Here is a 22190-nt window from a genome sequence, read left to right as displayed (position 1 = left end):
AAACATTAGTTTACTGAACTCCCAACGGGTATTTTGAGCATACTTGCAAACATGGCAGACAGTTAGAGGGAGGGATCTGAAATATATTGGGAACATTGTGAGATCAGCCGAATGTTCCTGCTGAAATTAAAATGTCAGTGGAGCTGAACTTTAAAATTCACTATGCAGTATGCTCCAGCCGAACTCTTCATTAAGCTGACTGAATTTCTATCCTTGCTCTTTTTCAATCCATGGTCTTGCGTCGTCGATCAGGGAGATCTAGAAGTGGCAGCCTGCTTTTTGAGTAATTACATTTGCATCCAACTACACTCACTCGCCCCCCCACCCCCCTCCTCTTTGCTCCCCGCGAGGAGATTAATTAGGTTTTACTAATTTGTCAAATGTGATAAGGCATTGGTGAGTGCAATTGAGAAAGTGTTGCATAAGATGGGATTTGTTGTCTATATAAAGTCAGTGGTGATGGCACAGGCGTTATCGTGCACAGGATGGGACAAGCTGCCACTCTGCCTTGTAGGAAAGGGGAGTCCTATGTCACAGAACTTTACGAATGGTTTAGGTAAGATTTTCCTTTGACTTGACATTTGAAATTGAATCAGAGGAGATATTATCTTGGTGATTTCCTGCCACAGATTGATTGCCCTGTTTGTTATTTAAGGGAGAGAAGAAGGGGAGATGCATTCCCTTTTGGGATTGATAATGCTTGGGAGAACGGGGCAAGAAGACCCCCAGTGATTTTGAGCTTTGAAAAGATCTGTGAACAGGACAGACGTGCAAGTTCCCTTAACACACCTTTGGGTTAAAACAACACATTGTTGGAGATGTAAAGGAGCAACTTGCAAAACATTTACAACTAAGTCTTGCGCTGATATTTTTCTTTTTTGTGATATAATTACATTTTGACATTTCAAAAGCACTTACAAAACCATTTCCTTGGTCTGTTTGACACAGGACTTTAACATTAATATAGACCATGAGATCAGGATATTTTTTTGTTCATGGCCAAATTTATTACTCCAATATTTCATAATTTGCTCCAAACAATATCCTTATGACATATTGCCTCTTAACTCAAATTCTGAGCACTACTTTCAGTTTGAGGAAAAGTGTATTCAGGTCTACTTTAAATCCATGATTAAATGCCGCTGATAAGCTTCATGTGCTAGTAAAGTGGCTAGTGGTTATTTGGCCTAATTCTCATGGCACTGGAGTACCAGTGTGTACATGTAATCTCTACAGGTCAGGGGAAGCCTGGCCTCAATTCCCTTCAGGATAAGGGACATTTCTTTCACCTGCTACAAATTTGACCTTTCATCCAAAGCGCCCCTATATTGTGTTGTGTGATTTTAAACTGTTGAAATTGAAATTTGATTTTTACTCAAAAGAAAAAGAAAACCGTTTGACTCGTTTAACCCTGTCATCTTTTTTTGTGATAGAACATTTATCAATGAATGTCCAAGTGGGCTGATCACACTACATGAGTTTCGAAGGCATTTCTGCGATGGGACCGTGGGCAACGAATCAGCTGAGTACGCAGAACAGTTATTCCGCACACTGGACAATAATGAGGTACGCAGAGTGTGTGGCCAAGTATATACTTTGGGTATATTTGACTAGCTTGGGACACACTTCTTTTCTCACAGCACCACACCTAAGATACCTACGGTAACACTTTACAATACTGTAACACAAAATCTGGGTAGTTACTGAGGAACGAGTCAGGAACGAACCATTAGTTCATGAATAGTTAATGATTATTTAATAGGTAGTTCCTTAATGGTAGTTACTTAAGAACTGACCATTGGTTACCATGTTAACGAGCCAGTAAGTAATGATTACGTACTGATATATATATATATATATATATATATATATATTGCTAGTTCATGAGTAGTTAATGGGTAGTTCCTTAATGACCCTTAATGGTAGTTCCTTAAAGATCCTTAATGGTAGTTACTCCCTATAACAACTAAGTATGATGGCCTGCTTTACTTGAGGGGGCACAAATATGGTAACTAATGGTGAAGTAATCATGAACTAATGATTCATTCCCTAGTAACAACTATGGTAACTAATAGTATGTTCTTAAGTAACTACCCATTAACTACTCAACTAGCAAAAACATTTTTTTAAGGAAGTGATCATTACTTACTGGTTCGTTAACATGGTAACTAATGGTCAGTTCTTAAGTAACTACTATTAAGGATATTTAAGGAATTACCGTTAAGGGTCATTAGGGAACTACTCATGAACTACTCATGAACTAGCAAAAGAAAAAATATATATATTTATATATTTAAGGAAGTAATCATTACTTACTGGTTCGTTAACATGGTAACTAATGGTCAGTTCTTAAGTAACTACCATTAAGGAACTACCTATTAACTATTCATGAACTAATCATTAACTATCTATGAATTAATGGTTCGTTCCTGACTCGTTCCTCAGTAACTACCCAGTTTTTGTGTTACAGTATTGTAAAGTGTTACCATACCTACTAATATAATTACAAAAAATGCCATTATTTCTTAACAATGCATCTACTGAGTAAGTATTAAAAACAAAATTCCTGCAAACAAAGCTGTACATGGTGCTCTGCTCCAGGACGGGGTGGTTGACTTCAGGGAGTACGTCATGGCCATCAGCATGCTCATTGAGGGTTCATCTGAGGAGAAGCTGCGCTGGTCCTTCAAGCTCTATGACAAAGATAAAGATGGGGCCATCACACGAGAGGAGATGCTGGAGATCATGCAGGTGGTTGTGTCTTTGTGCTGTGTGTTACACTTTCCAAAAATTCTAAAGTAAATTCTGGTTGTGACCCAAACCTCTAAACCGTTTTCAGAGGAGTTTGCCCTTGAGAATAGGCAGACTGATTACTACTGATTATTAGATAAAGACTGAATCAGCACAACTATTGTCTATCGATAGTAGTCCGCCCATATAGCTCCAAGCACAACTGTACAACATGCACATGGGATGTACCATAGATATTGCATTTTTCAGTTCAATTAATGTTTTGTTTTCTTTGTATTTGCTCCCCCAGGCTGTTTATAAGATGAGTGTGGCAGCTGGTTTGACCAAAGTCAACTGGCTCACAGCTGAAGAATGTACCAACAGGATATTTGTGAGGTTGGACAAAGACAATAATGGTGAGAATTGGGAAGCATTACAGCGCAATGATCTGTCCTCACTCTATGAAATCACAGTGTTGTGTTTACAAACAATTTGTCATTCCATCTAGGCTACAGGGTTTGACACGAACTCACTCAACAAGGAACTAGAGATGATATAAAGATCTTGACTATACTTCTATTCCCCATGAGAAAAATACGGTTTTAAGTGATTTATCCCACTACTAGTCCTACTAGGATCTATGGTAAACACTGGGATGTTTTTGTCCTGTGAACAAAAGTATGGGTTTTCAGGACTCCTATGATAAGGATGGCAGATAGACCTAAGTGTGTCTGTGTATGGGGTGGTTGGGGTGCCAGCAAATCGACTATTATAAATCGACTATTATTCACTATTATTCCATTTACAAGGAGATAATCTAATTAAATAATCTACAACAATGACTGGTCAACGTGGGGTCGGGGGACCACCAGGGGTCCTTGAGAGGGTTCCAGGGGGTCAATTTATGAATTATTATATCTCAGATAGTTATTGATTTCTGGACAAAATCACATCTAACAATAAACACATTATCATAATTGGGTCCAGGAGACAGTCTCATCAAATGTGTGCTAAATTAGGGCTTGTTGATATGAAAAATGTTGAGAATCACTGGTCTACCGTTCTGATCGCTCTGTTCCTGCATGTCTCGTCTCCAGCCATCATCAGCCTGGAGGAGTTCATAGAGGGAGCCCTGGATGATGATTGGGTCAGGGAGATGCTGGAATGTGACCCAAGCACAGTGAAGGTGGAGAGGCTCCTAAAGAGGGACACTGCTTTAGGGACTAATGGGTACTAACTGAAGGCAGGAGCAAGATAGATGGTATATGTTTGAAGCTAAACGTCTGTATCCTCTCCTTAAATAATAAATCACGACTGGCATACATGAGATCTTGAAATGATACTTGTCTTCCTCGTGGATGTATGATTAAATAAATGTCCAGTGGTGTGGGTGTCTAAGGTGTTAAGCGTTTATTGACCACTTGATGTCGTCTGTGCTCACTAAATAATACACAGGCACCTCCCAGACAGTGAGGAATATGATGCATTCATGTCATATGGGAAAACACTTCGCATCTTTTTTTTTTAAGAATGATTTACTATCACGAAATTAATTAAGTGATGAAAGTTGTTTAATTTGTTTGTTTTTAAATGAATGGCTATATTCTTCCCTGCACTTGACACTATGTCCTTGTTGATGATCCCAAGTCAATTCCCAACGAGCATAATAGCCTGCTCTGTCTAATAGGAAGCTTGTATCTCGCATTTCCCCCACATGACCCTGAATGCATCATGAATCCCAGACAGAAAGTTCCTGTTCGCACTTTGCACGCAGCCAATCCAGTCTTTGGCAGGGCGGGATGTTCCAGCCGTGACGTCTCAACTTTTCCAGCTTTCCCTGTCATTTCCACATCATGGCGTAGGGATGTGGACGGGGTTAAAGTGTCGTGGGCTGGTGGCGTCGTAAAACAAGTTCAGAAGCAAGGCACTTTGGAGTTTTTATAAAGAAAAAAGGTCAACGTTGTAATTGGACGCTTTTAAGTTTATTCGAGTAAAGTTTCGGTAAGTGCGTCAGTGTTGTGTGTGCAGTGATTGTTTGATTGTTGGCTCGACCAACTTTGAGTAGTCGAAGCAAGCGGCCGCTGGCACATTGAATTGTTATAATGCGATTATTTACGATGGTGTGCATCTGTAAGTCAACAGTCAGCAACCAAACTTTTGTAACTTTGGGCTGTGTCCTAAACAGAAATGGTTCTCAACGTGGGGTCCGAGGGAGTTAATGTTACATTTCACTGTTTTACTCGTTGCTATACGTTAGCACAATAACGATATGGATGTAACGGATGGCTGTTGTGTTCTATTCACTGTCTCTTCACCCGTATTTGTAGACAGTTGTGAATCATATTGACACCAAAAATCCCCTCGGGTTCGTTAGCGCAAAATCTTATCAAATGGGGCTCGAAAGTCTCTATATGAGGGCCTTTAACGCGAAAAGTCAGTCTAGATGCCACATCCCTACTTTCTGCCAGACATCCTAATCACCATACGCCTGAGGCCATGTCTTTTTGCATAGACTACACTTCACTTGATTTGCTGCTTCCTTCAAGTGGTATTGCTGGCATGCATATCCCAGATAACGATCCAGACTGTAACCATAAACCAAGCAAAGTGAAGTTATCCAGAATCCATGTAGGTTTAACAGGTATTGTTTGATCACCAGCTGGTGTAGTGTCTGTCTCTTTTAAGACAGTTTAATATCTCTTTACAATTGGCTTCCAAAACATTATCAGTGGTTCTCAAAGTGGGGTCAGTCCTTGAGGGTGTCCCCAGCAAAAAGCGCCATACATTATTTTCACTAGTAAAACAATGACAGACTGTCTGAGCATTTTGGCCATGGCTTTCATACACTTTCTGTAAAACATCTTAAGGCAAAAATCCTATCAGATGGACCCTGGGACAAGATCTTATCAAATGTGGGTCAGACGGTCCGTGGTCTAATTTTGGTCAGTTTAGGGGTCCTTGACATGAAAAAGTTTGAGAACCACATTGGATGAGAGTGACTATATGCAGATGCAACTGAAACGATATCAGATGCTGGGTAATGACATACCGTAGTGGCATTGCTCACTATTGGCTTTTAGTTTGGGGTTTCTACTATTAGCAGTACCCCTGCAGCATTAGAGAGAGTGATGAGATTGTGTTGTTTCAAACCCCCTGTAGGGAAATTGAGGTCATTATTCATCATTATTGATTGTAATATTGCCTCTACTTGGCGGGGGTTTCCGCCCAAAATGTTAATTATGATTAAAAGTTTAGGGAAACCCCCTGGGCTCATCATGTCAGAGCTTGTCCCTATCTTTGCTTCAGCTAGAAAACTCAAGCAAAAGCTATGATCGTTGAATTTATGCAAGAAATTGTTCATATGTTCGGGTAGTTTTTTAACTGTTTTAGCCACATTCCTGCCTGGTTTTGTATCATTTAACTTAACGTACACTATGTAATAGTCAGTGTTGCTTTTTGCCTAAAATGTCAAAGATGAATAAGTTCTTAGCCAAGTTAGATGGCAGTGCAGTCATGAGTAATATGAAAAGAATGTGTACTGCTTTCCAACATTCATGGATTGCTGCTGTGATCTTTTGCATCTGTGCTGCCAGGAGGAATTCTTGTAAGATTTTATCACGTTGACTCTCTGCATGTCAAAAACTTAATTATCTTTTGTTTCACTTGCTTTGTTCAGTGTGTTACATTGCATCACCCATTATCCCTTGTGTTTTTGTATTTTTTACATTTAGCCAGTCTATATATAGACAAGAGTCTCCTGCCAATTCACCGGCGTCTCCTTTTCATTTGGGCCTGGTCTTTGTGTGCTATAAAATTAGTGATTATGTAGTCTGCCCGCTCCGGCAGGTTGGAAATAGCTGCATGTTATTTCAGAGCAGCGCCGCCCCGCAGGCGGTGGTTGGTGAATGCCTCGACTGTCTGCTCCCAGCGGATCAGGGCTGACGTAGCCGGGCAAACTGCACCGCTGCACATGGCATGCCATGCATCCTTGAACGTGGAGAATGTAGCAGCATTAACCTTACGAACATACAGCAGAGAGACCTTCTGAATAGTGGTCATAATGTGCCTATTTTAAGCATCTTGTGTTTGGCACTTATCATAAAGCACCCAGCTCTCATCTGAGACCATACTGTTAATATTACACACCAAAATGACAGATGTGAGTCACATTACTCCTACCTTTTATTTATACGGGGGGAGTCTCACTGAGAGCAATGCTCTCTTTTTCAGGAGCGCCCTGTTCACATTCACACCTGGAAGCTGCCCAGTACAACCACAGTTTCATCTGTTGGCCACTGAGCAGCTCCACTGGAGCGGTTGGGGTTAAGGGCCTTGCTCAAGGGCACCTCAGTGGTGGTAATGAGGGAGGGGCAAGCGCTGCCATTTCACTTTCCCCACCTAGATTTATCCTGCCCGTCCGGGGGATTGAACCGACGACCTTCCGGTCACAAGCTCGCTTCTCTAACCGTTGGGCCACCACTGCCCCTAACATACACATACATTCATGGTGTAAATAAAGGCGGTTTCTCTATTGTTCCACACAAAATAACAGGTTACTTGCATAGCATCTTTGTCATTATATTGTTTTCCATTCAGCCTTTTCCAATGTTGTCAGGATGAGCTATGGAAGCTTTTCTCTCTTGGAAACTCGTGGAAATGCGGCGTGAAGGTCAAGTTTGACTCGAGGCACGGATGACTCAAAAGATACTCAAGTGTTGTTATGAGGAGAGACTTGGAGCTATCCCCTGATGTGCGTAGAAATACTTGTTCATTTATACTTTATTTTGATGTTGTACAGAAACAACAAGAAGACAATAGCAAACTACTGTATGATTTATGCCCGAAGTTTAAATTCCTTGCTCCAGGGCCTGTTTTACTGTCAGTGCAACCCGTTGTCTCAACACGGGCCCCTAGCTCTTGGAGGCTACCAAATTGCATGGCTGACATAAACACTTCTTTTCTTCGCAGACAAGTGGCCCCGAGGCCCCCCCCCCCCCCCACACCCCCTTAGTATGCCATTTCTCCCAGTCATTCAGCGAGCGAGGGAGGACAAGAGTTTTATACCAGGTCTACTTCAGGTCTCTACATTGAGCATGGGTCCTGATGTTTATCCTGCCTGAAGGGGGCCACAGCTGATGGATTTGAAAAGCCATTAGTGCAAGGTCTACTCTTCCCCCATGTATTCATTACTCTCTGCATGGCTCTCTTGAGTTATATGGCTGTTTTCTCTAAAGGGCAAAATGCTTTCTGAATTTCTGAATGAGCCCCGCGGGCTCTGTGGCTCTGAAAAGAGGATGCACTGCAGGCAGGTGTTTTTCTCTCCGTCTCTTATCATGCTTCTCCATTGAAATACCCTGCCAGCATGAAGAATAGCCCTCTCTCTGTATGTCATATGGTTGTTAACTTGTAAATGGTGCTTATAGAAGGGGAGAGACAGTGAGACTCTTGTGAGTGTGATGCTTGGTTGTTGGGATCTTCGAGATGTCTCCTCTGATTAGCAAGCTGCACACAGATCTAGCTAATGTTGTTTGTGTACATTTGATCCGTGCAGCTTGCTATCAGACAAAGGCCAATGCAGGTACGGGTGCTATCCTCCTTGTTGTTCTTTTAAGCTAACGATTAACGTTCACACATTGGTCTTTGTTTAGTGAAGGCTCAACAGAATTGTTTATGTTGTTGACTTAAGTTTACTACACCGCAGGCAAAGCCACCCCTTTCTCAGCTCTACTAGCCTCCATGTTTGCACATGGCTCACATAGCATGGAGGCATTCCAGGAGTGCACTTGTCTGTAATTAGGGCCTTCTTTGTACTGAGATTTCTCTGGACCCTGGCTACGCAGCAGTAGTACCGCACAGTGACCACTAGTTTGACCTGATGGACAGTTGGAACTTGGAAGTGTTCAGACATGATTTCTACACTTGCTTAGCGCAGATGACAAGTGGGCAGCAGGTTTGTGAGCAGCTGCACATCTGGTCTGGCTGGGCCTTGTGTGTTTGAAGTGTTTGCTGAATGCCAAGTGTTAACCTTAGCCATGTTTGACTTGCTGTCTGAGGGATGTGCTGCTGAATGCCAAGTGTTAACCTTAGCCATGTTTGACTTGCTGTCTGAGGGATGTGCTGAATCAGCTTTTTGAAAGGGATGCCTTGTGGGGTTTGAATCATCATGATCCAGACAATGTGTGATCGTTGAATGCAGGTTTTTTTTTATATATATAATAGATGTATGTCTGCTGTTGCTTCTGGTGTTGAAGCATAGTTGGTAGCCTCGTGTTCTTCATTTTCCTTCACAGCCTATTTTCCAATGGCTCCTTCACAACACTGACTGAGATACATTTAGCTGCCTGGGATGTTGAAGTAAGCCTGGGATGCTGAAGTAATTAAGGTCTTTCCTGATTGTGCTTGAGTTTAATAATGTCAGTATGTTGGAGAAGTAGCCTAAATGCTCATTTATACTCCATTTTCATACGAAAATAAATGTGTCCGTTTCAAACGGTGTAATTGTCACTGCCCACATACTTCCATGCATCTTTCACGTTGGTATCATGTTAAGCAATACATCCACGAGTGGGCAGTAGAGAGTCAAATGTGGGAGTGTGTGTGTGTGGTTCTGCTGCGTTTCATGCGTATCCGTAAGCTAAAGCCCCAATTATACTCTATACATTAAAGACGGAGATGGAGACGGAGACAGACAGAGAACTTCTGTCCGTACTCTGCGTTCATTTTGTGCGTATTTCTGTCCATCCTCTGAAAGCTTACTCACGCATTTGACTCTCTACTGCCCACTGGTGGATGTATTGCTATCTGGGGTGTCAAAAATAATCGATTATAAGATGCATCGCGATGCGGACGTGCACGATTCTGCATCGATTCACAAATGTCAAAAATCGATTATAAAAAATAAAATAATAATAATAATCAAATAAAATATAATGGAAGTACATGCAGTTGTTTATTTTAATTATGGATCATAATACAATGCAATTCCAAATGCACTTTTATTTTAAAAGTAGCCACACAGTGAGAAAAAAGAAAGTGAGAACAAATAAATCATGTATTGCGGAAAAAAGTGATGCATCGATGTAAGATGCATCGAGATGCATCGATTTAAGATGCATCGAGATGCATCGATTTAAGATGCATCGAGATGCATCGATAATCGGAATCGAATCCAAAACAAGTATTTTCCAATCATTGGTCATTTTTACAGAATATTATGAACATGTTTATAACATGTTGTACTTAGATTCTGTGCACCTCTGTTTAATGTTGGAGGATGTCTGTCTGTCTGATATGGTGCCCTTTGATAAATTGATACTGCTGCACTGCACTACTTAGTTACTTAGTTTTTTAGTAGGCATAATATTTTGAGAATTTATTTAAAAAAATCCTTTCACATAAATTGGAACTGGTTAAAATTTCATGTCTTCATTCAACTCATTTGAGCAGTTTGTGTGAACCACTCCCCCCCCCTTTTTTTTTTTAAAGCTAGCAGAGTACTGTAAGTTGCCGCCCTTTTGAAAAGAGCAGTTACGTTTTATTACCACCATGTCTTTTTAAAAGTATAGGCCTGTTGCTTGTTGAATATCCTAGATAGCCTCTGATGATCGTTTTCACCAGGTCTTATGTTTGGAAACACTCTGCACTTTACTACGCTGTTGACTGATGGCATGCTGGTCTTCTCATCCTGTAGCGCCCCACAGTGACTAGTGAAAATCTTCTCATCCTGTAGCGCCCCACTGTGAGCTGTGAAAATCTTCATGTCTTAATGCATGCCTTCCAAATAATGGAAAATCTGACCACAGGAATGCTGAAATAACAGTGTTGGATCTGTGGGTGGTTTCCATAAAGTTTGAAAATGGTGCTGCGTCCCAGTGTTGGGCACTCCCAGGATGTGTGAGACAGCTGATTAAAAGTGCGTGCGTGCGTGCGCGTGCGTGTGTGTGTGTGTGTGTGTGGACATGTGCATGCATGCATGAATATACAACACAGCCTTTTCAACATTCCAAGAGAAAGAGACTGCTGTGCTGTTTGGGCAGATGTCCAACTTTGGGCCGCTAAAATGGATCTTCGCTCAACGCTAAACAGAGTGTCCAGTGTCCTATTATTGGCAGCTCGCTCATTGTGCCAATATTTTAGGTAAAGGGCCCTAATTGATATTCTAAAATGTAACCTACTGTTCATTCATTGATCAAAGTAAGTTGGACAAGATACACAAGAGAATGCAGCAGCACAGAGTTGGTAAATCTCTCAACATCATACACTTTACTGTGAGAATGTCTAAGAACAATGCAGCAGAGTCATATATCATTTTAGCTTCTTTCTTTTTGTCTTGTTTTTGCTCTGATCACATTGTTTTTCCAGCTGCATTCACTATTGCAAAATATGCCACAACTGCCTGGTTCTGATGAAAGCACAGTAGTGCTTTTCTTCTCTTACTTTTCCTTTTTTAGGCACAAAAGGTGTTGAGGGTGTATTGCAGTAACGGCCTAATTCCTGGGTGGGAACCCTCATGTCAAGCTTAACACCAATCCTGCTCATTTCTATGTCATTTAGAAAGCTGCTACTGTATTGGATAACTTCTCAAGATTTCAATCTTATTTTTGGTGATGAATGGCCAAGCTATAATGTGTCACCAGAAGGAGGCGTAAAGTGCATAAAGTTCCTGATATCCACCCCTTAAGTCAAGACCAAACACAATGATTCATTATTCAGTAGTCTAAACTTTGATTATCAGTGCGCTACACTGCCAGGTTGGAAGTCACAACAATCGTGGATGTTTTAATTGTAAATTCATGTTTGTTTTATGTTAAGTTTCCTTGGGTTTTTTTCTCATACTTTCAGTTTAGTCAATGCAATAAGAGGCAAATACGTAATACTTGCCACGATGACCTAAGTTCTAGAAATGCACAGTGTTTCATCCCATTTAATCCTATAGGTTGAGGCCACGTCTCGTCATAGACGCTGGTTTAGCTGGCTCAGCCTTGCTGGGGGCGGGGTCAGGGTGGGGTAAAAACCCCCGTTCTATCCATTCAGCAAAGTTAGAATTTAGCTGATAGCCCAGCCCAGGCAGACACGATCGGGGATTTAACCACCGCAGTAAACGCACATCTGAGCAGACGTCTTGTGTTCTGCTCTAGAACCCCCAAACCTGTAGTTTAGAGCCGCAGCACCGTCTTTTGGTGAGTCAGCCCATGAGATATATGGGCGGTTTTACCCCACTCGCGCGCCAGCCGTTTAACATTTTGTGGGCGTTCCCGGACATGCGGACTGTCTCTATATAGCACTAGCACATCACTCCATTGTGGTTGTACACATTCCTAACATAGATACACAACATACACGTGCTTTTCACGACAATCTGCTTTTCAAACCGTTTTCTGCTGTAAAAACAATCTGGTAAGCCAGAGTCTATCAGACTAATAAAACTCGGGGACAGACGAACGATATTTCTGGGTTTCCGGCGTTGATCGGATATGTCCGCCCCAAGACTTCCACTTCCGTCATTGTTTACAGTGCGACGACATCTCATAATGCAGCTATATATTATTATTAGCCCAAATGCCGTCTGGACCTAAAACACCTACAATCAATCAGCTCCAACTCCGTTTTCGCGTCAATCAGACTGTAAACAAGGACTGCGGCGCAGGAAGTCTTTGCGCGGACGTATCGGCTCAACACTGGAAACCCACGAAATATCGTCCGTCTGTCCCCAGAGTCTGATTAGTCGTCAGACTGATAGACTCTGGGTGCCCAGATTGCTTTAAAAATGACTAAAATACATTTCAGTTGCCTTTTTTCCTTCTTTCTTTTTTCATTTAAACATGGTTTATTTTTGTCTCCTCGCAGGTTTTGACAGTGACTCAAGATGATGTCCGATGCCAGCGACATGTTGGCTGCTGCCCTTGAGCAGATGGATGGCATTATAGCAGGTAAAGTTATTTTATAGCCTTGAGCCTCAACATTGTATCTTACAGCATATAAGGACTGATTGATTGATTTCTTATCATGATGATGATGATCATGTAGCGTATTTAGGCCAAATCATATCATACTTGATCCTGAGTTGTCTTTTCACTTTGTAGTTCATAAGATGAATAATAAAGATCAGTTATCGTATGAGTTGAGAAGGTTGTGTTGAAGCATCACGCACCAAGGATGGAATCTCACTTCTGTTTTATGAGTCAACGTTGACAACATTAGAGTAACTGTCGTTTTTTTTTATTGAATAAACAGGACATTTTAGTTAGTCTCAGATGTCACGTGATAATATCTGGAGGTCCATGTTTGTCACAGAGGCTTTAGCATTTACTCTGTCCTCATTCAGGCTCTGTGGCTTGTGGACATGTTTGCCAACTGAATCTCATGCAAAGTGCTGTGATGTTATTACATTTGTAGGATTACTCACTTGTCTTGTGTATAAATGGACCACACAGTCTTAAAGCTTTTGGACCATCTTGTTTGACATCACTACCTGTCCCACAGTGCAGAGTATTTACACATCAACAACATGCACTCTAAGAACTTGAAAGCAAGTTCAGGAACCCTGGGTGTGTCTCAGGAGGGTCGGATATCAAACCAGCGGCCGCCGTCTCAGCCTTTATGTTCATGGTCATTTGCAAACAATGGGGGAAGAGAGATGGGTAGTATCCATTTTAGTCAGTTGTCCTTGATAGTGATTGGCTACTTTGCCATTTAGTAGCTACAATATGATTAACAATAGGTAATGATGGTCACGTCTAGCTTACATCGTATGGTACACTGACTTGTGTGTCTATATATGGACATGAATCACTGTGAAAACATAATTACATCACGCATGGTTGAGCTGCACATTGTCTACCCGTGTCTACCCGTGTGACTAATAGGAGCATTACAGGCAGTCGTTTTGCCAAGTAAAACCTGAAAAGATGTCAAAATAATGACTAATTGAAGTGTGAGATGTGTCTTATATGCATTTGTCCTGATTCCAATTCTTCCCGTCCGCCCCCCCCCCCCCCCCCGTCCGTCTCCCTTCTCTGCCTCAGGCTCCAAGGCTCTGGACTACTCCAATGGGCTGTTTGACTGCCAGTCGCCCACCTCTCCGTTCATGGGCAGCCTGCGGGCGCTGCACCTCCTGGAAGACCTGAGGAGTGTCCTGGAGGTGATGGACACAGAGGAGAGGGAGGGGCTACGCTGCCAGATCCCGGACTCCACCGCCGACAGCTTGGTGGAGTGGCTCCAGGGACACCTGGTGAGACACATAGAGTACATCTGTGCAGCGTGAGATAATGCTACATGAACAAATAAGATAACGCAGTGCAGATGACGTTGACCAGAATAGATCTGCTAGTGCAGCTGGCGGTAGCGTGGAGAGTTCTGCAGCAATTGCGGATAGGGGATGCATATCAGTATATCAGAGAATGTGTTTATTTGCGTGTATTTAGTGTGTATTGTGGGTATTTCGTTTTCTTTTTATAGTTTAGTGTGGAATTATACACCATGAAATGAAAGTCACATGGATTTCTAACTTATCTGTCTTTATCATATTATTGCAGCCTCTGGGCATCAGTCTGTGATGGAAATGTCACATTACTGTTGGCTTTGTCTAAGCCTAATGTGTAAATATGGCTCATGTTGTGTAGAGGAACAACTGTAACTATAATACTCCTGTAAATATAATGCATCTCAACAGGATCATTTGTGTATTGAAAATACAGCATACCTTTTCTTGAGGACTATTTGTAATTTTTATATTATCCCCGTGGGCAAATGTATCCTCTGCATTTGACACATCCTGTACTCGGTACCTGCGTAGAAACTAGGAGCAGGCTATACATGCTAATCTCAGTTTGGACCAAGACAACACTCAGACAGGTTATCTGACACTTGGAATAACATTTGTCACAATGTAGCAGACAGTCCTTGAGACAATGCGTATCCGGGCCTAAACTTACAGGCTCATGCACACCGTGCTCCTTAAATTGTATGTTCATTCTTCATTTTGTTGGGACTAGATCACCTTTCAGCAGATGAACTTGCTCATTGAAGTCCACTACTCTCCCCTGCAGATCTCTGGTTAAATCATTTACATAGTTAGACTCTTGCACATTGTGATAGTTATGTTGCTTCTTGGTGTTTTAGGCAACTTAATATATAAATATGAACTAGTGAGATCCACAATTTTGCCTTGCTTTACTAGCAAAATTAACATTTCTCCCTAAGCATAACAACAACTACACCTGTCAGAAAAGTCCAGTCAGATTTCATGTGTAGCAGCATGTGCTGAAGAGGTCCTTTTAAAGACTGGGGCTTAGATCTTTTCCCAATGTTTCAGTCTGCAGAGACTCTGAGCTTCTCTAATTCATTTACCCCTTGATATGATGTGTTAGTGAAGAAAGAAACTGTCCCAATGTTGGATTGCATTTGTTTATGAAGCCAACACGAGGGTCTTGTGAAGCAGGTTTCTCAGTGACGACTGTAGAGAATGTGCTATGAGTGCAAACCAGCTTCAGCACATCTGGTTTGTTTCTCGCTTTAGCTCATTCTTTGCTGGAGTGAAACACGTAGATGACTGTTTTGTTTGCTAAGCAAAAGCACGACTGTCCTCTTCTGCTGAGTTTTCCTGGGAATGCGAGCTGAAATGTGGTGGCTGTTATCAAAGCCACAGCAGCCAGTGTGCTACGACAAACACTGATGTGTTGGGAACCGGCATGGTGTCTGGGAGAGCGTTGGGCTGTGAGTTTTTGTGTAATGTGGTAAGCCACTCTGTGCACTGCTCTGAAAACGGGCCTCCCGGGCCTCCTTCTCAGCCATGTAAGCTGTTGCTGGTGGAGGAGAGAGCAGTTTAGTGTCTGACTCACTGTCATGTGAAGCCTTTCACGTGAGATCATTATTAGGCATCGAACCATTCATTCAACAGCCTGCCTGGGGATTCTGGAGATGAGCAGAAATGGAGTTAAACAACATGCTTCCTTTGGTGATAATACTCATTCATCTCTTACCACTGGCACTTACCAGTGTTTTGTAACTTCATTGAAAGGGTCTAAAAAATGTTCTTTGGATGCTTCTCTGTCTAATCCAGGGGTTCCCAAACTTTTTGGGCTGTGACCCCACTTTGATGTCACAAAAATCTAGGGACCCCAGACATTCAAATTTCGATACATCGGTGACATCATCAGTGACATCATCAATGATGTCACATGTAAGAGTATGCTGATTTCTTTCTCAGAATTCTGACAATAAACTCAGAATTCAGACTTTTTTTCTCAGAATTCTGACATTAAAATCAGAATGCTACTTTTTTCTCAGAATTCAGACTTTAATCTCAGAATTCTGACATTAAACTAACTGGCTTTTTCTTTCCTCCCCCCTCAGAATTCTGATTTCAAAAGTGATAATCTCAAAGATTTTCATGTCTATTAAGTTACTACCTCTAACCTCTTGCCAACTGAGTTAACACAATGGTGATTGAGCCTATGGCCCGTTGAAGGAATTACCGCTCATCACCATAGGTGTCGCCAAAGAAGACAAAACGGAAGTCTTTGAGATTATAACTTTAATCTGGGAATTCTGACTTTTCCCTCAGAATTCTGACATTAAACTCAGAATTCTGACTTTAATCTCAGAAGTCTTCTGACTTTTTTCTCAGAATTCTGACGTTTTCTCTCTCACCATAATTTTGACATTAAACTCTTGTTTAATTGTAACTTTATTCTCATAATCCTGATTTAAACTCAGAACTCGGATACATTTGTCACATGTAGCCCTAATCCTCTTTGGTAGTTTAATTGTGTGTGGTTTAAAAAAAAATAAAATAAATGAATACATTTCAGCCACGTGATCCTAAGGTTGGGAACCACTGGTCTAATCCATATTTTCTGTTGTCTCTGCAGTCCAATGGACACATCTCTCTGGGAGTGGGTGACCACTACCAGGAAAGGCTTTCCCGACTAGAGGGTGATAAGGAGTCTCTCGTGCTTCAGGTAGCCTAATTCTGTAACCATCCAGTAATCCTAATGTCTTATAATAAACTAAAATCCATCATGTACATGTACATTAGATTCTAAATAAAAATAATATCGTCATCGTCATCATTATTAATAAATCAGTGGCGTTTTGGTCCCAATACAGGTGAGTGTCCTGACAGACCAGGTGGAGGCTCAGGGCGAGAAGATCAGGGACCTGGACATGTGCTTGGATGAGCACAGGGACAAACTGAATGCCACTGAGGAGATGCTGCAGCAGGTGTGTGTGTGATCAGTTTCTTTTTTTATTTTACGATTTGCTTATTTGAATTTTTTCTTAGACATAACATGACATTGGGCATTACTATGAAACAAAAACATTTAGGTAGCTCAAAAAGCACATCTTATCATGCACATTATGTCATGACCGAAAGGAAACCGCAAATCTGCAGAGTCGGAGCCCAGGAAAAACTGTCTGGGTTTATTTTGTGATAATGACGGCTCGCTGTAATGCACCATAACAGCTGATCTAATGGCGTTTGGCAAACCAGCTGATCAATAGTCTGTTTACATGTTTCAGTCGCTCTGCACTACGTCACACGTGTTGTTGCTCTAATTGGTGGAGGTATTCTGGCATTGGCGAATGGGTCTGGCGATGTCAGGCTAATAAACAATGTCTCCAGCATTGCTTTTTCCATCTGCAAAACCTCTCCAGGCTACATCCTGCTTACACAACACTCCACGGAAGTCTTTAGTCAATGCTCTGGTCACATCGCGTATTGACTACTGCAGTGCAATCCTGGCAGGCATCCGCAACAAACTTATTCAAAGACTCAACTCATCCAGAACTCTGCAGCACGGATTATTACACATTCAAAGTCCACTGAACATGTCACTCCCCTCCTGCTGATTCAATTACATGGGCTCCCTGTGTCACAACGCATTAACTATAAAATCTTCTTATTAACATAATCTATCCCCTGCTTATCTCAAAGACCTCCTTCAGACTTACACTCCTTCTCGCTCCCCGCAGTCTTCATCAGCAGGTCTACTGGCACTACTAGCCATCAACCTCAGCGCCTGAGTGCCAGGGACTTCTCCTATGCTGTACCCAAACTTTGAAAGTCCCTTCCCCCTCAGATCTGCATACTGGACTCCATTACAGAATTCAAAACTGCTCTTAAAACCTGTCTTTTTAAACTAGCTTAGTCACTTTAACTGCATCAACTGCATCCTATTTTATAGCACAATATAGATTATTTTGTTTTCTACCATGCCTCGCACGCTTTGCGTGCTCGCTGCTCGCGCCCCTCTTCTTTAATATAGTAGTGAGATTATTGCAGTTTGGGGGAAAAACTATTTGATTGTCGAATCTGCTTTCTGCATTCAAAAAGCAATGGACGACCCCACCCAGACTTTCACCTGGTCCTATACTGTATATTTGAATCGACCAACAGTTTTGTTTTGCATAACTGCCCTTGTCTCCCCAATTCCAAACAGATCGTTGTTACACCTCTTAACACACAAACATTTTGGTAACTGTCTCATTTACCATTGCAGGAGCTTCTGTGCAGAACAACACTGGAGACCCAGAAGATGGACCTGATGTCTGAGGTGTCCAACCTGAAGCTCAAGCTGAATACCATGGAGAAGGACAGACTGGACTTTGATGACAGGTTTAGGGACAGTGAGGTATGTGGGCTAATAATAATATGTGGGCTAATACTCTCTGGCTGTCTTAAACACACGTGCACGCACACACACACACACACACACACACACACACACACACACACACACACACACCAAACAATCACTCATTCATGTGGCCTCACACCTGTGTGATCACACCTGTCTGAGGGATTTCTTGTGTCATCATGTGTTTCAAAGCAGCTGTGTGTTGGGTAAGAAAAGCCTAAAAGATGTCAGCATCTACTGAATTAGCCAGTGGACATGTGACTGAACTGTTTGTTATGGATATGAATGAACTACCGTACTGTGCAAAGTGCAATAGGTTTGATTATACAAACTGGGAGTTCTCACTTTAACTCACTGCCCTCTGGTCAAACAAAAACCAGAAAAGGATGTCAGTCGCTTGTTTACTGGAGTCGGGACGATTTCTTGGCCCAGATGAACCACACAGAATACTTGGAAAGCGTTCAAACACGTCATGTTATTGTTGTAGCAGCACGGCCGTGTCTTCCAGTCCAGTGGAACAACAGGCTGCTGTCCACGTTCCGCTTCGCAGCCCATAAATACCCTCTTTCCCGACGCGGCTTCCTCTGCAGCTGCTCTGGGAATTCTACTCTCCAAGGAAAGCAGTCCTTCAGAGCTGTGCTTCTCAAAGTGGGGTTCCAGGGGTCCTCAGCAAAAAGGAGAATAATTTATTTTCACTATAATTCCATATATTTTTTATTTTTTTCATTTATCATTTATTTGGATAGGGACAGATATCACAACATTGTGGCTAATCAATTTTGTGAATGATATTACTTACTTACTGATGTAATCTCAATATAAAGTCAAAATATTGATCCAAAATAGTTTCTCATTTGTCGGGATATTTCAGTAGCTTGCTGGAATTGGAATTAAATGACTAAAGGGAAAATTTTACTACCAGTATTTTAGATGTTGCTCTTCTGTTCCACTGGCACTCTGTGATATGCTGCTGTCTGTGTTCTTTCAGGACCTGATTCTTGAAATTAATGAACTGCGGTACAGACTGACAGATATGGAGAGTGAAAGACTACAGTACGAAAAGAAACTTAAGTCCACAAAGGTAAGTTGTCACAGAGAAGCCCACAAGAGTTTGTGCACCCACAAGTGTAGTATGTGAACATCACCATGGTTTTAAAAGGAGAAGGTTTACACCCTTTCTAGTGTTCTTAATTACAAAACTGTTTATGACTATCCTACATATTACATATGTAGGATGGCCCCAAACTTTCTCCAGCTAAACGAGAGCAAATCTGAAGAAACCTTACATTTGGGCCCTCTGATTCCATTGAAATTATTACAAACATATGCCAAAACTCTGGCTGTCATCTTTGATTCAGCCGTTAAGATCAATAAACCAATCAATTCAGTCTCTAAAACAAAATATTTTCTCGCGTTCCAAGATATGGAGACATTTATTACTCCTTGTACATACGCCTGCATCTTTAGTCAGTCCCACTTGCTGCCAGGCTACTGCCTCCACCCATGTCCCACCTGCTGCCAGGCTACTGGCTTCACCCATGTCCCACCTGCTGCCAGGCTACTGGCTCCACCCATGTCCCACCTGCTGCCAGGCTACTGGCTGGCCCCAGGAAGAGACACCCAATGAATCAACCCTTCATCGGCTTCTCTTCACTGGCTCCCAGTACGAATTCAAAATTGACTTCATGTTCCTGTTGGGGAGAACATGCAAACTCCACACAGAAAGACCCTTTCTGACGACCCCACCTGGGCCGTAGGCACTGAGGACATGGGAATGGGGACACACCCTCAGCGCCCACAGCATTCCAGGCGGGAATCGAACCCAGGTTCATCTTGCTGTGAGGCGACCACTGTGCCACCGTGCCCCCTAAACAACCTGTTGGTTGTTTTTATGCCTCTGAATGAGTTGCCCCCGACTTCCGTCTGCAATCTTCTATATCCCTATTTGACCCCTATAGGTGATCAGACATGGGATGTGATGTTGGATGATTCACAGTCTAGGTTGAAGCTTTAAGGGGAATTGCACCTATGCAGTTGCTCTCCCCTAGACTGTAGAACAGCCTACCCTACCAGGTGTGTCCCCTCAATCGACTCATTCAAAACGTCCATTTCTATTCTTTAGCTGTTGAGTCTGATCAGCAATGGCTGTTTTTAAACGTGCTTTATAAATAACTTTAGTCGTGGGTGTCCCACTTCTTGTCCTCTGGTTTCATCTTTCACTTGTTACATCTCTTATTCTCTCTCTTTCCTTGGTGTACCTCTCTACTGCTAGTCACTTATGGCCAAGCTTTCTAGCCTGAAAATCAAAATGGGCCAGATGCAGTATGAGAGACAGAGGAAGGAGAACAAACTCCAGGCTATGAAGGTTGGCTTCTCTCAGGGTTACTGCTGTGCTTGCCATATGATTTTGGTTTTTGGCCCCTCCCCTTGGCTCCTGTTATGTTTTATTTTTAAGAAGAAATGTTTAAAACTGATGTGCAGCAATTTTCCCCTGGTTTTCTTTTTACCCATACAGGCTAAAGCCCAATTTATGCTTCGTCTGCCGACACTTTTGAAACGGTCGCCGACAGAAATGAGGACTTGAGTCGACACTTTCAAGTGTCTGCGAGCAGTGTCTGCTACCTGGTGAAATGTCTAGTGTCGCTGACTACGTCATAGTATCGCGCAAGTCTGATTGGCTATATAGACGGCATGCGTTTGACTTCCTTGTTTTGGTCCTTGATCTATGACTTCGTGAAAATCACAAAGAACATTGTGCATTTCCCAGAGAGAGAGAGAGGAGGTGTCGTTTATATGCGGCTGCAGTCAAGTACGTTACATCTTGCCTCCGATGTGGTTTCACTGTGCGTTCCTTCTCTTCTCTTGGCTGTCAGCATTTAATAGCGTTCGAGTGTCACGTGACCGTCAAACAGAAGCGAACGTTCACTGAAGTATAAATGCAACACCATGAGCGACACTTTCTTTTTCGTCTGCGACCATGTGCTGAGCGACACTTTCTAATAAGTATAAATTAAGCTTAAGTGATGTAACTTTTCTGTAAACGCTAAAATATTGACTTATTTTACTTAAATCAAGTGTGCTTAGAAATACCACTTCCTTTAGGCTACATCCGCAAGTCACCGGTTTAAGCATACATTCGCATTTTTTCAAACCACTGGTATGCTTTAATTTTGGGCTGTTTTTGTCCTCTTTTGGCAAGAGTTCAGTCTGTTTTGCTGCATCTTTCTTCCTCTCTCCTCTTTGCACTTTTCCCATGGCTTACTTTTTCCCCCCCAAACGGTTTTCTTTCATTCGTTTTACAACATAATTTGGCCATCTCCACCACGCCTGATCCCATTCTGGTCCCTTAAACATGTCGTGTAGTGTACTGTATTGTATAATGGCTCCCGTAACCCGCCGATGCACCAACCCTCCCTGACATCAGCGCAAACACCACCTACCTCACACACACACACACACACCCCCCCCCCCCCTCCTTGGTGCAGGTGTGGCCTGACTGCCACGTCAGCATCCGTGAATCCGTGTGTTGTGGTTTGTTTGTAGTGGTGAGTTGGGACGGGGGAGGTACCGTAGCAGCTGTGTGTGAAGTGACGTTCCTGACTGCTGTCCTGTGTTGGGATAGGAGGAGCTGGCCACCCTGAGGAGGCAGCTGGAGAGCAGAGATGGAGAGATGAGGAGACTGCAGGAAGAGGCGGGCTTTAAAGCCATTGCATCGAGCAGCATGGAGCCCATGGAGAGAGGTGGGACGGCCAGCGGGGTCACATCCACTTTGCCTGATGTGCCTTAGCTCATGCATGTTGTTTAAACTTTGACCAATAA

The 22190-nt window shown here is 42.4% G+C and overlaps 2 protein-coding genes across 4 annotated transcripts in view; both read left to right on the top strand.

Moving 5' to 3' along the window:
* Window positions 1–485: 485 nt before the first annotated feature.
* On the top strand, window positions 486–3967 carry LOC310792968 (guanylyl cyclase inhibitory protein; the record flags this gene model as incomplete). Its single annotated transcript, XM_083654727.1, has 5 exons — window positions 486–556; window positions 1434–1566; window positions 2602–2751; window positions 3041–3146; window positions 3828–3967. 5 exons carry the CDS (start codon window positions 486–488, stop codon window positions 3965–3967), a joined length of 600 nt encoding a protein of 199 aa, XP_083510853.1.
* Window positions 3968–4591: 624 nt separating this feature from the next.
* The window catches only part of ppfibp1b (PPFIA binding protein 1b), a 30272-nt gene continuing 12673 nt past the window's right edge, over window positions 4592–22190 (top strand). For all 3 annotated transcript variants that reach the window (XM_083654187.1, XM_083654186.1, XM_083654185.1), the window contains exons 1-8: window positions 4592–4731; window positions 12577–12659; window positions 13755–13960; window positions 16602–16691; window positions 16840–16953; window positions 18234–18365; window positions 19360–19452; window positions 21994–22111. In XM_083654187.1, coding sequence (XP_083510313.1) covers window positions 12596–12659; window positions 13755–13960; window positions 16602–16691; window positions 16840–16953; window positions 18234–18365; window positions 19360–19452; window positions 21994–22111 — 817 coding nt within the window. In that variant the 5' untranslated portion in view covers window positions 4592–4731; window positions 12577–12595. The remainder of the gene's footprint in view (window positions 4732–12576; window positions 12660–13754; window positions 13961–16601; window positions 16692–16839; window positions 16954–18233; window positions 18366–19359; window positions 19453–21993; window positions 22112–22190) is intronic.

Source organism: Poromitra crassiceps (assembly GCF_964638095.1).
Source record: "Poromitra crassiceps genome assembly, chromosome: 18".
Taxonomy (NCBI): Eukaryota; Metazoa; Chordata; class Actinopteri; order Beryciformes; family Melamphaidae; genus Poromitra; species Poromitra crassiceps.
This window is presented reverse-complemented; position numbering and strand designations above follow the sequence as displayed.